Source organism: Acyrthosiphon pisum, chromosome X, assembly GCF_005508785.2.
Source record: "Acyrthosiphon pisum isolate AL4f chromosome X, pea_aphid_22Mar2018_4r6ur, whole genome shotgun sequence".
In the NCBI taxonomy this organism is placed as follows: Eukaryota; Metazoa; Arthropoda; class Insecta; order Hemiptera; family Aphididae; genus Acyrthosiphon; species Acyrthosiphon pisum.
In genome coordinates this window covers 15401597-15420912 of record NC_042493.1, presented here as the reverse complement: position 1 = coordinate 15420912, position 19316 = coordinate 15401597, and the positions used below count along the sequence as shown (strand labels likewise).

Below are 19316 nucleotides of genomic sequence, written 5' to 3'. Positions count from 1 at the left end.
TGATATGTAAACTTTATCGGTGCACCATGGTAAACCATAGTAAACTCTACCGGGTCTAGTCTGGTATTACCCAGTGTTTGGAAGGAACGAGTTCCAAAAAGAACGAATTCCTTTTTAAAGAACAGGACGATGAACGAATTCTTTTTTATAGAAAAAGAACGAGAAAATGAACTAGTTCTTTTTTTTAAGGAAAAATAACAAAATTGTTCGATCCTTTCTAGTTCCAATAATTTACACAGATAAGTATGTAAAAATTTAAATTAAGATATATTTTTTAATCTATATAATGTATATTGCTAATTAGTGATCGTTATCGAGTATCGATATATATAGACAATCGACATACGTTAGCCAAAAATTTAATTTTGAAGTAAATCTCAAAATATATAATAATATATTACATAAACATATAAAATATGTACCTAGTTGTAGTTATATATTATAAATAAAAATTAAAGAAATATGCATAATATGAAAAAAAAAACATAAATTATTAAATAAGAATTATTATTTTATTTGGAACTAAAAAAGGAACTCGTTCATTTTCCAATGGAACGACAAAGGAACGAATTCTTTTTTTTTTTAAGGAACAAGGAACAGAACGAATTCCTTTTTTTTAAAAAAGAACGAGGAACGGAACGAATTCCTTTTTATAAGGAACTTGAAAAACACTGGTATTACCTGACTGGAATATGTAAACTCTCTCGTGTCTACTTCAGTGATACTAAGTTGAATTTAAAAAAAGTAAATAATATAATAACAAAAATCAATACCTTTAGTTTCCGTAGGCTATAATTATAGTAAAAATACAAATGAGATCATAAAACAAATCAAATATGCATTTTAATTTAATTTTTATAGTCAATAATATAATAACAATAAGAAGAAAAATAATAAGAAGAAGAATCAATGCCTTTAACAGCTGTGTGCTATAATATTGGAGTAAAAAAAAACCATTTAAATTTAATTTTTATGATAATACGAACATACAGATTTGAAAATACCTATCTATTTGTTGGTTTTTGTAACCAATTATATTTTCTGATATGATTTTTTTATTTTTTGGTATGAGAGTTTTACTTACTTCAGTTGGAAAATCTCCACACGTGTTTGTTGTTTTCGAGGTTGATGATGATTCTGAAGCCCACAGCTTAGTGTAGCAATAACATTTAAAGCAACTATCGGAAAAGTTTACATATTTCCTTAAGGTAAACATGATATTGACCTGGGGGAGTTTACCATCAGGAGAATTTACTAGTTTTATTAATCGGGAGAGTTTACCATTCAATCGATAGAGTTTACCACCACCCCTTATACCTCATAAACGTCAAATAGGTAATCAAAGTGAAGGGAACTATGCAGTAAAATAGCAATGTCCATTTAATTAAAGGATATTGAACGGATTCAGTAAGTGTAGATACATAATACAAATAAAAAATGCTTTTTAAATAATATTAATGATTAAAATGATTTATTTAACACGTACACGGTACACTTAAAACAAATAATAGAACATCGAAAAAAATAACATAGTTATAAGTATAGGTAGATACGTAGTATATATTGTACCCAAACACACACAACAAACATATTATGAGCATAAAATATTTTTATGATTATAACGTAAATATTTGAATAAATACACAATTATATAATTAAGTTAAAATAATAATTATAATATTGTAGATATGAGTATTATAAACTTCAACTACTATAAATCAAACAAAAATCAACAAGAGTAATAAAAAAAAAATATAATCTTATAAAATGTCAGATACATACAAATATTTAGGATGCGGGTTAGTTAATTTTCAGTTGTTTATAACAAAAATGCAATAAAATATTTTCAATATAAATATATAATATTATGTAATATTCGTTGACACTTAATGATAATTCGTTCCAATAAGATAAAAAAAAACAACGTTTTCAAGAAATTAAACAGATTGAATATAATATTATCGGCCAGACAAAATAGTTTATGAATCAATGCGAATAAATTATACTAATAGGTGTTTATCATAAATAAAACAAAAAACAATAAAATCTTACTTGAGTAAGGTATTAAAATTTAAAACGTTTAATTTATAACTTAGTTTAACTAAATGAGTAGGTATTTTATATTTTAGTTTTACAATTGATACTCAATGGTACTATCTAAATATTGTATAATTTACGAAAAATCATTTAAGATTTTTTACAAATAAATTATACTGATATTATATTTCACTGGAAAACGAATACACTTTAGTGAGTGATTTTAAATTACAAATAAAATCAATGTAGACATATTATAAAAGGACACACATATAATGAAACTTAAAATGGATGGCAGTAAATACGAGTCTTAAAATAAAAACATCCATACAGTCACAACAACCTATGAATTATTCGTTGGTTTCAACTGCAACATATCTATATTTAAGTTTGAATTGTTTTCAATATTAAAAAATGTATTATAATCATATACTATTCATTCTATAAATTCAATGTAAAAAAAAATTGAAATTTATAAGTTTCGAAATATTATTTATGGCGTGACAATGTGACATGGTACTTCTCTGATGGTGCCCTTAATAATGTACTATAAATACAACTATAGAAATAATATAAAATTAACACAATAACTCTAGATGACTAGAGACATACAGAAACCATACGTTAGGTAGTACTTTTGTCAAAAATAGTTCTAAATTATTCATAATTCAACTTGAATAAAATCATATTATCATAAATTAAATTATGATAATATAGTATCATTTACGAAAAAACTTTCGTACAAATAAATTATACTTATTGAGACTCCATCACAGGGCCGTATTTATACTTTTTGCACCCTATAAGAAATCACGAAATTATTACCTCGACTTATATCAAAACAGCCAACACTGATTTTTAGAGTAAATCGACAAACAGAAAAACATACCCATATATTTCCTATGCAAAAATAGATATGATTATATTTAGTTATAAATTATATTGTAATAAATAAAAACAAGATCCATTTTTATTTAATTAAACAGCTTTTAAAAACTACTTTGAATAAAGGTTCTGTCAAACAGAACGCGTTATAACGCGCGTTAAAGCGGTAAATGGCTCGTCGGCGTGGTGCTTTCACGCGCGTAAATAACGCGGCGTTGTAACAAATTACAAAATCACGCGACGTGAAAATAACGCTTTCTGTTTGACAGAGCCTTAAATATAAAACAAATTAAAAATATGTTAGATGTAATTAATTTTGCTAGGCTAGTGAAAATGTGCTGCCCTTTCAAATGTCCACTATGGGAAACTCCAAACAATTGTCCCTGCACTAAATTTGGTCCTGTTCCCGCAGTCCCATATGTTAAATATAATTGTTGGTAAGTATAAACTACAACTTTATATAAACTAAAAGTAAGGGTAATCCTCCCCAAGCCGCAACTTAGTAGCGCCTATATTATTTAATGATTAACGTATAGTATTACGACGGTAATAAGCAAATGAAGCAATATACTAACAAATTGTATAGTTACTAAACTCATGCACTAAAAATAGGCAAACGAAATGTATTCAATGAAATTTTAAAATTGTCGACTATCACAATAACACAACACGAATATATAATTTATAAAAAAATAATGATCTTACAATTCAGTGTAATAAAATAAATAAATAAATATAATTCAAGAAATGTTGAAAAGAGCTATAATTAAGTAATTAATTATATTACATTTTTAAATATTATTTATGAAATAAGATTATTAATTATTTGTTCGTGATATTTTATAGGTATATATGTATTTTAATTAACTATACTAATATTAGATAATATAATACCTGATACCAACAAATAAATGAAACAATTTTGATGTAGGTTTTTTTAAAATAATTTATAGATTTATTTATAACCTTAAATCAATTAAACTTTAGGATTATCATATAAATGTTAGATTTTAAATATATTATAATTTGCGAAAATTCATAAACGATTTCGTACAAAAAAATATGTTTTCATTTTTATTCTAAGGTTACTGTACACACGGATGGAAATGAGGTGGTTTGGGAAATTAAGCCCCTCTTAGATATTCTAATAGCCCCCACAGCTTTTTAGGTGTGCGATCGAAACCACCAAGGCTCACTGTTAAAATGTTAATCTCCCCTCCCCCCTCTTTAAATTCTAATGGGGTTTACCTATATGCTCCCAGATAGTATATACATTCATAAGTATGTACATGATTTTAAAATTAAAAACTATTAGTTACTCATATAATAGTATAGGTACAAAATAAAAGGGAACCCATATGATTAATTACTCATAGGATAATAAATAAACAAGTCTTTTGTGAAGATATAGTATCTTAGATACCCTAATAAATAAAATTAACCAAATATATATTTTAAACATTTTTAATTGAGTTGGTATCAACACGATATTCCAACAGGTTGATATATTAATTTAGTTTAGCGAGTATACGCACATTATATTGCATGTACTTTCATGCTAATGTTTTTTTTTTCAATTTTCAACCATTACAATAAAACCCTATCTTAAAAAATGTGAGCTAAATTAAAAAATTGTGATACTAAAATTATAATTTTTTTGATTTCTTGATTTTTAATCAAGAAAGTATGGTAATTGAAATGAAAAAAATCTGAATTTTGAAAACTAGAATTTCAAAAATTATAAAAATGTAACTTAATAATGAAAACTATTTTTTTTTATCTTTTCTTTTGATCGATGAAATCTAGAAAGCTGGTCGATTAAAAAGTGCTTATTATGTAGATAAAAAATAATAAATTAAAAAATGTAATAAAAATTAATTAACTTCTTATTTTTAAACACAGTTAAAAAAAAGAGGTAGTACATTTTAGATAGGGTTTTCTATAACAACGAAGATCTCAGAAACTGGATAACGGATTTTGTTGTTTATATACTTGTTAGAATCTCTTTGGCTAGGATAATTAGTGCTGTGAAGAGTTTTAGACCTTATTTATCTTTAATAGTTTATTCATTACAGGCCTTTAAAGTTGTATATCATAAAAACACACACACACACACACACACACACACACACACACACACAAATTCGCAGATAAGAACTAAAAACCTAAAGGCAAAAATTCATTTAATATTTTAAGGGTACTAATAAGTGCGAGGTAAGTTCCATGATAATGTACAACTGAAGTACTTATTAAAAAGGATTATAATTTTAAAAACAGATCACTAACATTTTGCATAATTGGAAAATATGCTTCCTGTTTCAGAAAATTTTCCATTTTTAACCCTAAAGTACTATTTGGTTTAATCCTATTATTCTTATGTTAATAAAATATATACATATTGGTTAATGTTTCTCCAAAAATTAAAATTTAGAAAGTATACATGCCAACCCCAACCCCGACTTGACAAGCATTTTTAAACCCAAACGATGTTTAGTAAGACAATTTGATATAATATTTATGAAGTGAAATGATTAGTTTTTGATGAATACCCTATATATTTATACTAATAAATTTACTATATATAATTAAATAAACTAAAAATATAATGAATCCTATAATAAAGGTATTTTATCAATGAATTATCATTAGTAATTATTAGTAATTATTATTTACAACAAATAATTTTGTTCATAATCGTATTATCCTAACATTTATGTTATGATAACATGATAATAAGAATTAAAAACTAGTTTAAAATTACTTAATGTATTATAATATTATATTATTCTCAATAAAAGGCCGCACATCTGATTATTTTCTCATAGGGTGCTGAATAAAAAAACTTGAATTTTTAGTGTACAATTCTAACACACACAAGTAACACAAATATATTTTAACAACGTTTAGCAGTTATAAACGCAGGTGTTCCACAAGGCGGCATATTATCCCCTATTCTTTATAACATCTATGCTTCAGACCAACCAACCACTCCTTACACGTCAGTAGCCGACTAGGCAGATGACAAAGCGATAATTTCCATCAGCAACGATCCCCTCATTGCCTCTTCAAATCTACAAAATCATCTTGCCTACATGGAAAACTGGTTTACCATATGGCGTTTTAAAGTTAATCAAAGCAAATCTATCCACACTACCTTCACCCTCAGACAGGCTCCGTGTCCAAATGTATCTCTATATGGTACACCCATTCCTACCTCTCCTACTGTTAAATATCTTGGTCTAACACTTGATCAAAGACTTACTTGGGCCCACCATATAAGAACCAAAATACTAGCTCTAAATAATCGCCTACGCATGCTGAATACGGTATTATACAATAATAAATAAACCTCCACGCGCACCAAACTTCTTATACATAAAAGTCTATTCAAACCAATGTGGACTTACGGTTTGCAGCTATGGGGTAGTGCAAAAAAAAACAAACGTTAACAAAATCCAAGCATTCCAAAACATTGCTCTGAGGAAATTAACAAACGCACTCCTTACGTCTCAAATGTTTCCCTCCATTCAGACCTAAAACTAAAAACAATAGCTGAGGAATCCAAATGTTACTATAAAAGATTCCACAACCACCTAAGTACTCATCCTAATCCACACATCAAAAAATTGGCCTCCGCTACCATACCAGGTAATCCCCTAAGACGTTTAAAGCGCAAGTAGTGTCGTGATTTGTTACAGTAAAAAAAATCAAAAAAAAAATCATAATAGTTATTAAGTAAATAATTAATAACCATAGAAAGTGTCATCAATGGGTGGCTCCTTTTATCAAATTATTTCCTGTGAACATACTTTTAGCATATATTCTTATTGTATTAATGATACAGATTGTATATTACTTGTAAAAAAAAAAAACAACGTTTAATTATTTTGGTATCAATACAATCTTCCAATAAGTTAGGTTATAGATGACATATTAGATCTGTTAACATTGAATACGCACATGCACGTGTGCATTACAATTGTGTTTGTGGTTTTTATTACATTTTCAACTTTTATAACAATATGATTTGATTTAAAATCATCTCTCTCTCTCTCTTAAAAAATATTAAGGATATTAATTATTAATATTATTATTTTAATATAGTAAAATTTATGAAATATCATTAACCATTTTGTACAAATAAATTATACTGATATTTGAATGACCAATGACTATCTGTTTATAATCGTTACGTGTATGTTATTACGTGATTATGATAATTAAAAACTAGTTTATAACTACTTGTCACTTGATATAACATTATTATAATTAACACAATGAAAGGGCCCACATTGGTTTTATTATCTTGGGGTGGTAGATAAAACATGAGTTTGTAGTGAAATTACCTTAGAACACAAAATTAACCAAACCTATATATTACTAACTTAAAATGTTGTTGCATTGTTGTTATATCAATGCGATAATCCAAAATGTTAGTATGCCAACGAATATTAAATTTATTTAACTTAAATACGCTGCAGATGTACGTATTACGTGCATACGTGTTCATGGTTTATTAATTTATTTTTTCAATTTTCAATTATTAGAATAATATGGTTTGATTAGAAATTCTCTCTCTTAGAAAATGTTAAGTACCTACTTACATATTATTTTAAATATTGTGATAGTATATTATATTGAAATAATGTTTGGGAAGTGACATGTATATTTTCTGATGGACGCCCACGTCCTATTATATACAGTAATTAAATAAACTATGCTAAACTTTAAATATAATTAATCCTATAAGGTAGGTTTCCTATTCTTATAAGTATTCCAACGTAAATATCTACGTCAGTAACAATTCTTAAAAATGTAAACATCATTTAAACTAATACACATCATTGTGGATATACCTAATTATTCAACTTAAGTATATTATTACGAATAAATTATACTTATATAGTTTTATGCAGGATTTACGTAGTTGATATAATCGACGCGTATGTGTGATTATTTCAGCCTTAAAGCTAAAACCCATGCATAATATGTACCTGATGGATGCTATTGATGCTATATAAGAATTAGTTGTATATTATTTTATATTATAGGTACCTACCTTCTATGTTCAACTATACTAGCCTTAAGACTAACCATAGTTAATTATAATGCTAACTTATATAATATAAGGTTAGTATTTACTATTCTTAGGAATAAGCTAATTAACAATTTGTTTGTAGGTACATATATCGTACATGACATTGAAAGTTGATATTTATTTCGTCACTAGTACGGATTTATATCACCTTAGGCTATTTTTTTTACCCTGTAGCTTAATCACGGATTTTGTTCATACAGTCAAGTTACTCTTCGGCGGTACTGAGTATAATGTTGATCACTCGAATAATTGACTGCTCGACGGAGGATGGAAACGCATGTTTTAAATATTAGTATTATTAAAAATATTTACCTAAATAATAGTTTAATTTACATCGTTAAAAATGGAATTAGTCACACTGTGACGAATGTACATTTTTAAAATTGATAAACTAAAGTTTAACCATGATAATTAATTATAATTTAGTAATATTCTTAATATTCTTCGAAATAAGTTAACATAATCAATATAATATTTACATCGTTAGTACGTTACCCATTACTACAGATATCTATATTATACTAGACAGCCGAATCCAAATGTTATTATACACTCATATAGTAATATATCAAGTAGGTCACCATATGCAATTAGGGCAATGTTAACAAACTGATGTTAATGCAGATATGATAATTGATATGTTTGATTTTTGATGGCGAATATTGGTTATCTTGCTGATTTAAATTATATAAATTATCAATATTATATTAATCATAATTTTCTTATTGATAAGAAATAGTGTATAATAATTATTTGTAAACATTTCCCTATATGCATATGACTACTAGGCGGCATTGATTGAGAGATTCGGCTATCTAGTATAATATAGATATATACACATATTACAACACTATTAAATAATAGTTCTATGTCAGTAATTTTCCGGGACCGACCAATGTGCAGGGGAAGATCTAAAGTTTATTTAAGGGGTGAATAGAGATATGTTTGAGTGACATATAAGGTACAATGAAGGCTTTACCGTAAGTAGCAATTGTATTTTAATTCCAGTGGGTGGGGGAAATCACCACATCGCTCCCCCATAAATCCACCCCTGCCAATATGTGTATTATATACTTCATACTACAAGCTATAATTCCCACTATTATATTATCATATAGTTATAAATTATAGTTTTACTATATTAATATCGGAAATTATAAATTAATTTTACTTTTCAATTTATAATATAATTTAGATAGATACAAATTATAAAAATGCATGCAACATAATTTGTTACTTACTAAAAGCTGCTTGTTTTAATTAATCCAACGGAGTTGTTATAAAGATTGAAATAGCAGATGACATTCAAAATGTATTTTGCTAAGTAGAGCATCTAGTAAGACGTTGGTGAATGCGAAAGAAAATTTAGGGATGACTAGTTGAACTCAAATCATGAGGATCGGTTGTGTTGATGAACCTCCTATTAAGAATGTGATAAGGAAATAAAAAACTATGGATGTTAGAGTAGAGGGTTAATTGTAGAAGATAGGTTATCGTCTTTCGAGGTATCTAAGACCGGCGTTCGTCTTCTTCAGTTTTATGCAGTTGTAGTCGTCTTCGAATCACCAAACGCATAGCTTTTGACAACTTGGACGGTGGTAAACTAGATTGTGAGTCTTGTTATAAGTATTCAACTGATTCAGAGAAAATCTGTGATTGCAGTTGTATTGGTTCCGGAGGCCATTTTATATCCATTTGGGATTGAATTATTTGTTTCACTGATTTTGACTGAAAAAAATGTTCTTCTGGATTTGCTATATGGTCTACTGGACAGTGTTCTATTGATCGCGTCAGTTGCCGATCTGGTGACGTACTACTTTCTGAAGATGACATTGAAGGCTGGCGACGGTGTTGCCTTGGCCAGCGATCTGTAGTATTTTTGGTAAGATCCAATATTTTTAAATCCTGGTTCATTTTAAATGAAAAGTGACACTGGATCGTGGACAATGGCTGTATAGATAAATAAACAAAAAAAAACACAAAAAAATATAATTAGTACCTATTGGTGGTTAAAGTTCCGAAGTCCAATTAAATAGGTGATTGTAAATTGTAACTTTTTTGTATGGAAAATGCCATAAGTAAGATTTGTTGACTCGTAAAAGCATGTGAATTCCACTGGTATGAACTTTTGACTCTACCGATATTATTTTTGAATATTAAGTTAAACCTATACATTATATTTAATATTATTTTTTTTTTTCATCGATCTATAGCCTGGTAATTATGGCCGTTACCTATTGTAGGGATTACGTTTTGTAAGGTTGTACGGTTGTTAAGGTTGGAATGGTTGGTCAGGTTGAAAGGTATGCTGTAAGTATGTGTGGCAAGGTGTTTGCTACTACGAAATCGGGTGGTCAACCATCCGGGAGCTAGTGGCAGCCACCACTTACTCTCAATCACGTTTCGTGACTGATTGCAGCCACCACCCCACCTATACATCATTATAATGACACCATACGCGCAAATAGTTATTGTAATGGGGGGGGGGAGGAGCTGAAGCTTAGGTCTTTACTGAACACAAACTCTCCGAAAATCTTCGGGTTTTTTTTTGCTGGTGGTTAGACTATACAATGGTTCAGAGGAGGCTTATTACCAAAGCTCATAACTTATAGCTCTAAAAAGGTTATTAATATACGCGTGATAATAATATTATGCTCTTAAAGATATTCATATAAGAAATAAAAATACTAAAATATGCAAAAAATAACATATTATAATGTATAAAAAAATTTACTAGCATGTGCATCCAATACAAAAAATCGGAAACCTTTCCAAAATGTTACTGATTAATAATCTGTTTCAAGGTAAATAGAAAATAATGATATCGGAACACCTTGAAACTATAAAATAAAATACTAAAAATAATATTCTCTACAATTATAGTGGTTTTATTATCAATGGGATTACCAAGTTGCCGGCGTACACTCTCATCGCTACGTCGCGTATCACTTATATATATATATATATAACAATATACCTATATAAACGTTTTAAAGGTACTGAAAAATACTGAAAAAAGCAAAATATCATTTCAATTTTAAAATATGCAAAAATATGTATAAAAGTTCGTATTTAACTACTTGGTTTTCTGAAGCACGATTATAGCTCACATAAACGTTTCTACGGCCCCTCAAAAGAAATATGCAAACGCTAGAAGGTATGAGCCCTGCTTATTTACATACTACGTTCAATATCATTGGCTATAATTTGTTGGTACTTAAATCTTAGTTTTTTTGTTTATTATCGTGTAGATTATGCCATAATAATACATACCTTTTACCTACATATTTTTGTAAAGTTAAATAAAAAATAACCATAATTATTTTAGTTGACAAATTTAGATTTGCATAACCTATTTATTTTTCTTTGAATCGATCATTTTACATTTTTAGCTAAATTTATTGAAAAAAAAAAAACCAAAATATTTTTAAATTTTTATGAATATAATATCAAGTTTATTAATTATTTGTTATTGCATTACACAAAAAAAATAAAAACAAAATTGGTTTTTTTAAATACTCGTCTTGCGTAAAATTTAATTTTAGGATTATATGGAATTATATGCATAATACATTATACCTACCCAATTTTATATTTATAACTTTTAATTAGAATTCACTCCAAAAAAAACCTGGGAATTTTGTATGAATGCTAAAAAACACTGACCGTAATCAGTATGCACCATATAGTATGTTACTCACGTTCAGTGTTTGTTGATTATCCTCATCGGATATTATGGTCGGCGCCCGGACTGGTTCAAATGAAATGAACTGATGGGCCAAACACAGATCGAGCCTAGGTCCTTCCGGTAACACAAACGGTGGTTCATTGTAATCATCACGCATGTTTGTTTTTGCTACTGGTGGTGGTGGCGGCGGTAGCGGCGGTATTAGTTGTGTTGGCGGTGGTGGTGGAGGTGGAGGTGACGGCTGTGTTGGTGGTGATGTTGATAGAGGTGATGGAGGTAGTTGTGTTGGCGGTGGCGGAGGTGGAGGTGGAGCCGGTGGTTGTAGTGATGGTGATGTCTTTAGAGGTGGTGAAGATAGTTGTGCTGTTGGTGGTGATGATATAAGTTGTGGTGATGGTGGTTTTGGTATTATCATTAGTGGTGGTGATAGTTCTTCCACGTGTATCTGTTCTGAAACTGGATTCTTTATAACCATAATATTTTCCTCCGGCACAGGTTTGACTGGTAACTCGACATTAGGTTTCTCGGAACGCAGACACTTATAGTCAGTCTCGGCTGGATCTAAATTACAATAGGTCTTACTATCGTGATTATTGTCAATCAAAGTGGATTCCGTTTTCTCCAAAAATAAATTTGCAGTATTGCAATCGAATGGCTGTTGTTTGTTACCCCATTGCATTTTTACTTCTGGCGGAATGCTATGCAAAATCTTATCTGAAGGAGTACGTAACTGATAGTTACTTTTAGCAAGCTCTTTGAGAGACCACACAGCATACCGACCGCCTATTTTTCCATGTCGGGCTATCACCCACACACGGTCAGCATCCCGATTCAAGTCCAGATCAGATATATCATAAGAATTATAAGAATTTGCGTCCTCCGTGAAATATTGTTTTGTATCATCATAATCTTCTTCTGCTATACCAATATCGTCAATATTAATATTTTCTAAATGACTTTGGCTGGATTGGGTAGTGGCTCTACCAATAGGATTTTCAATGTCTAGTACTCTTCTATCGATGTAACCATTTGGGATAAACTCGGTCGTATTCGGATCATATGCATATAGATATCCATATTTTAACAAATCTTCATCAGATAACTCGTCGTCGTATTGCTGAATTTTCTTTTCTTGTCTTTTATGGGGCTTTCCTATGATAACACCGCATAAAAGTGCCCAATGTGCTGTGCTTCCACCATTTGTCAAAGACGGCATCATACTCCTATCGCAATCAAAACTACATGAAAACAATAAAAGTAAATTAGTTAATTTTTTTATTTATTTCAAACCATATCCATATTGTTTAAGAAAAAATAAAATGAAAACAAAATACTTACCAAACAGCGATCAAGTGACCACGCATCAGACGCTGGACTACGGTCAATTCCGATGACGATGGTTGTAAATTTACATTCTCTAACGACCTCGTACTTGGAGCGACGTTTTGATCTAATTCGTTAAATTCATCGTCCATGTTGAGGTCGGCTGGCCCAATACTACCGTTTTCAATCTCAGATCTTATTATTTCAGTACCAACATCATCTTCATTAACTCTGTCGGTCATATCCAATAAATCACGCTTTACCAGCGTCACATTGTATCGCCCGGTTTGGTGCGTTTTAGCCAGGTTGGCCATCGCCTGGGTGCTAAACATTTCACCACGGCCAGAGTACCCGGATCTTATAGCCTCCTTTTGTATATCAGCTAAATTAGGTACGTCAATGTCTGGTGCAGGATGGATTGTACTGTTTGTAGAGTGTACAGCCTTTCGTCGCTCTTTTTCTGCGAAATCCAAAATGGCTTTTTTCACCACCTCATTTAGCTCGTCAACGTCTTCTAATTCATTGTAGTTATAACCACAATCACGAGCACTGCCCATCGCCGCCTCACAAGTCAGTATTGGACGTGCAGCCATAGCAAGCACTGCCAATCCACAACTGTTTATAGAAAAATAGAAAACATTTTAGCACGTTATAATATACTGGTTATCTATATTCTATATCTTGAAACTGGCTAATCTAGCCACCACGCCAATGATAATGATGTCTGTAATAAAATATTTAATAGATATTTTACATTAACCCCCATTTTGAATATTCTATGTTAAATGTGAAATATTACAATATTATATTTAATCCATGAAATAAATTAGTGAATCATTAGCAGAATTAAAATATCTTATTTGGTCATTTGGTCATTTGGACTAGGTACTTATTATATTTTCAAAGTATACAAATTGAGATAAAAATAAATACAAAACTGTTTTATAAAATATATGTACTGTATTGTAATGACTAATGTTAATGTTACTGTATGTTTTTTAAATTTATACTAAAAAGGGGGTGATATTATTATTTTATTAAATTTTTATACAATTTTACTTTAAAATAAAATATTATTACCCGACGCTCCATAAATTGTTATTTAAGTTTATTATATTTTGGTTTTTATGTGACATATTTATTGCACATTTTTTTATAAAAATATCATGAAATGTATTATTGTTTTCCCTGATTTGAAATTATACTACTATTCTATTGTATCTACCTCGATTTATTGTTCTTGATTTGAATATATAATAAAAGTAGAGGTAAAATAAAATTAATGTACGATTACTAAATATAAAAATCCGTTTTTATATATTTTCATTTTATATCGGAAACTAATTAAATATTATATAATATATTATAGGATCTATTTTTAATAATAAAAAGACTCTGAAATCTAAAATAATAGTTTATGAATTAATAAAAAATTCAACAAATATAGTATAGGTACCAAATAAAATATAAAAAAGGTGGACAAGTGGGTACCGCTTTTCTGTACATTAGATTTCAAGCATATCGTTGTAATGTATGTGTTATATTTTAATTCAATGATAAATATCATTGTATATGAAAAAATAAATAGGTAGAATAAATTAACAACGGTCGAAAATATCTCACGGCTATAAATAGTGTGACTTTCCGGTGAACTTTTTCTTTTTGATAGAGGTACAAACTACAAACACTTATTGGGAACCTTCTATTAAAATATATCATATATAATACTTTTATGAATTTCTAACTGAAAAATAATTTACAAAATTTGAAAAATTATCGTGACTATAAATAGACCAAGAGTGTCAATTTTTTTTTAAAAATTGTATCATGAACTGTGAAAAAGCTAATATAAATATTTGGTGAACATTTCAAGAATCTATGGCTATTTGTATTCGAAATAAAACAAAATAACAAAAATAAATTAACAGAAATTCAATTATTTACTAAAGTATATCAAACACTTATAAAAAAATAATGTTCCGGTTAAGTAAACATTTTTTTTTTTTGTTATAGGTAGAAAAACTTATATGAAATCTTCTATTAACATTTTAGATCTTGAGCGGAGCGATTGATTTTATAATGTGTTTTTTTTCTTGTGTGTGTGTGTCTGTCATCACCTTTTAGACAGTAAAAATGCTTCTTCAACAGTATATTTTCTGATAGGAAAGTGAATCTAGTTGATACTTTGGGTGGTCGAAAACGCAAGGAAAAAGAAAAGAAAAATTAAGGAGAAATAAGAATTTTTGGTTTTTGACAAAATCGATTTTGGTGTTTGGTATAACTTTAAAACAAATTGCGGTAGATACATTAAATTTTCATTAGTTGTTTATATTTGCATTTTCTATACATGATACAATTTTCATAATATATTGATTTGTTTTGAACTGTTTACGGACATTTTCAGTTTCTAATTTTTTTAGTTATTTTTTCTATGAATGTCAAAAAAATTTCATTTGTTGGGTAAAAAAGCTTGAAATGTAATACAAGGCTCTTCATACATTGTTACAATGATATTTGAAAAATATTAAAAATCGATAGTCACAATTTTTTATAAGCATTTAAAGCCAATTCTTAACAAAACAACTAAAAATCACAAAAATGTACAAATTATTTTGAGTTAGTAATTCATAAAAATATTTCTTTTAAAATCTAACATTTGTTAATGTAATGTAAGATTTCTTATAAAGTTATCAACCTTTAGCAAAAAAAAAAAAATCTATAAGAGAGTCAATTTAAATTTTTATGAACGTTGGAAGTTAAAACGAAAAACGAACAACTGTAGATACATAACAATTTCACTGAATGTTTATATTTTCATTTTCTATACACCATATATTAATTATATCAATTCCTATACTTGATAAAAATTTTAAAATATTTTGACTTGTTTTGAGTTGTTTACGGACATTTTTAATTTTCAATTGTTTAGTTTTTTTATTCTATACATATCAATACATTTATTTGTTGGGTAAAAAACCGTAAAAATGTAATACAAGGCCCCTGATATATTGCTTAAATTAATAGCAGTTTAAAAATAGTAAAAATACATATGCACACATTTTTTTTATAAGTATTTTAACTTCGATTTTTGACAACATTTATCAAATTTAAAATTTAAAAATGATATTGTAGTTAAACATTTATAAAATGTTCAACTTTTATATATAAGGATTAAAGTTTAAAACAAGATTCCAAGTAAGTAGTTAATTCTGTTACCAAAAAATCTAAAAAATACATAAGCACAGTTTATTTTTATACTCATTTTAAGTTCAAATTTGGACGAAATTATATATTAAAAAATCTAGAATAACTATTTTAATTATTTTGTTATGATTGTATAATATTATTCGTGAGTAAGTACTTGAAACTTCTAAAGTAGGTATACTATTATATATCTATGATAGTATCACGGTTTATTGTTTATGTGTAACGCGTATAGTACTAATAAAATATATGATATGATAATTTGGAATTTATATAGGTACCTAATATAATATTATGTCTTATACCTAGACTAACATACCGTCTTCGCTCAGAATCGTTTTTCTTATACAATGATATTATATCATTGAATTCAAATTTAATACCATCCATTATACAGTGACCCACTTGTAACCTACTGTACAGCAGAGCGAAATCCACTTACCCCACCTTTTTTTTATATGTATTTAAATTTCAATTTTCGACAGTATTTATCAAATTTTATATTTAAAAATGATTTTGTAGTTATAAAAGTATGTAACCTACTGTACGGCAGAGCGATATCCACTTACCAACCTTTTTTTTAAGTGATTTATTTAGTGTTACATATAGCCTATAACGAAAAAAGTAATGGACAAATTAGAGGCCCCTAAATAAATTCTAACTTTAGAGGCCCGGGGGCCATGCCCCCCCCTGGCCCCCCTTTAATCCGGGCTTGCCCTCAAGAGGAAACATTTAGGCAATTTTTAATCTCGTCTTAGCCGCCCGGGATCTATGTGTTACAACTTAGGACTTAAACACACAGACCGTGTTGATGTTGGAGTGATATTGGTGATGGTCATAAAAAAAAAATACTAATACCAGCTATCTACTTATCGCGAAAAGTGTATCCGCTGTTATTACCTAGGTACGTATAGTTTTAATATTATCACGGTTTTACCGTCGTCGCTATAATAACCGTAGCTGGGCTTCGTTTTTTAACCTAAATAGTAATATTGAATTAATTTCGCCAGCATTTACAGTTTAAGTCAATGCACACGTCTGTTTTTTTGCCACTGCGTAAAAAATATTATATGATAAAATTGTGCAGTCATTGCATGCATTGTTTCAACCTGCACTTGCGGCACAAAACGGACGGTGAACCGAGTCATTATATAGTTATTTGCTTTGCTGGTCTGACCTATTTTAATTGCTTAATTGCTAAAACATATTATTTTCCCATAATATACTACATATTACAGTATAATATTATAAAATTATATTGACAGCTGTCTAAACTCTACAATATTATTACGGACGGTCTCGCTCAATCGTTTTTCGTATGCTATTAAATTAAAATTCAATACATACGTCATACACTGATAGTACTAGCCATTAGGTACTCTATTATAGCGACTAACTCGATGACGAGGTAAACTCAATGCCTAAGACTGTACAGCAGATTGGTACTCAGTGGTTACCAACTTTCCCCCTTTTTTGTCGGTTACTTGAACAAAACTGTCAATATATACGTGTAGCCTTTTATTTTGTAATTTTTTGTATCACATTTCAGTACAGCAGACATACCCGCCGGCTACAGTATTAATAATAATTATATTTAGTACATTATACTAATAATAATTTGTATTAATTATACTACACGTTTTTAAAACGTCGTGATCGAAGGCCCAAAATTAAATTGCCGTGTTTTCAACGTGACGCGCGTGTTTTTCTTTATGAACAACAATAATTCGCAGACTTAACTAAGACAAACAAGTCCACCACAACACAAAATCTATAGTGTAAATAATATAATATGAAGATTTGATGCTTAAAACGAAGATATTAAATGAAGGAGTTTTCACTTACGTATAGGCATTTGAAATTAAAAACTTCAATATTTACTAGCATTGTGCCACTGTATTATGTATTATGTAAAGCACAATATTGTCAATATGACATTTTAAAATATTAAGAAATTCCTACCTACTCTTTATAAAACCCAACAATTTAGAATTGTTTTTAAGTGAATTTGTAAAATGTTGCTATATTCAGTGTAGGCCTGGGATCTAAAGGGCCCACAAGGCAAGTTATTCTAAGTGCCTTTCAAAAATATAATTTAAAAATGTTTTATAGATATTTATCACATAATATGGATCGATATATAGATATATATATATATAGAATATAGATATATATATATATATATATAATACATTAATACATAGTAATATTAATATAATATCGATCAAACATCACAGTACGTATTTCAACATATAATTATAGATTCCAAAATTATAAAATTATTATATTATTATTACCATGGACTAAGATATTATGATTTTAATATTATTAAAAATTAAAATAGTAAAATTTATTTTATATTATTATTATAAAATTATTTAATGGATCCAAACGCATACCACTGGGCTATATATAGTAGGTAAATTTTGGTAAATAATTTCATTTATACGGGTCGGGACTTCGGAGGCGAACACCTCCTAGCCGCTTGGGCCAGGCCGACACTGGCTGTATTGCGCCTACGTCGGCTACGTCTTTGAATTTTTAAAACGGCATATTGTACTAAAATATGGCTATATTGAATTTAATATTAATTATTATGGCTGCAATATCCACTAATAATTATGTAATGCCATTTACTCTATTACTGTTGCATTCAAAACTTGCACAAAATTAGTTTTTATTCAACGCAAAAATGCCACAACTCGAAATATTAAGGCAGTCTTATTTTGACTTCCAATTTTTATGATTAGTTGATGAATTAAAAATCTAAATATTAAATATGTTATACTACCATAATGACTCTTTTGGAAATTACCTAGCTAAAAATTCAATACTGACACCGACAAATTGTTTTGGTGAAAAGTTATAATCAAATGAACAATTTGGTGACACGTGGGTCTAATGTAGGTACCTACTTCTGATTATTGATAATAATATTATGTACAATATATCATTACATAATAATAGTATATTATGGTAGTATGGAACTATTATAGTTATAACTATAATAGTACTCGGCTTTTCGTCTCATGAAACTCGAATGTGTGGCCGTCATGAACCACGGTATATTATCTATTTTAA

General features: G+C 28.8%; 1 protein-coding gene across 1 annotated transcript in view; it reads right to left on the bottom strand.

The window, feature by feature from the left end:
- Positions 1-3875: 3875 nt before the first annotated feature.
- The window catches only part of LOC100572947, a 37785-nt gene continuing 22344 nt past the window's right edge, over positions 3876-19316 (bottom strand). Inside the window, exons 3-5 of the mRNA XM_029485967.1 lie at positions 13047-13646; positions 11722-12946; positions 3876-9970 (exon numbers count right to left, since the gene is read on the bottom strand). Coding sequence (XP_029341827.1) covers positions 9641-9970; positions 11722-12946; positions 13047-13646 — 2155 coding nt within the window. The 3' untranslated portion in view covers positions 3876-9640. The remainder of the gene's footprint in view (positions 9971-11721; positions 12947-13046; positions 13647-19316) is intronic.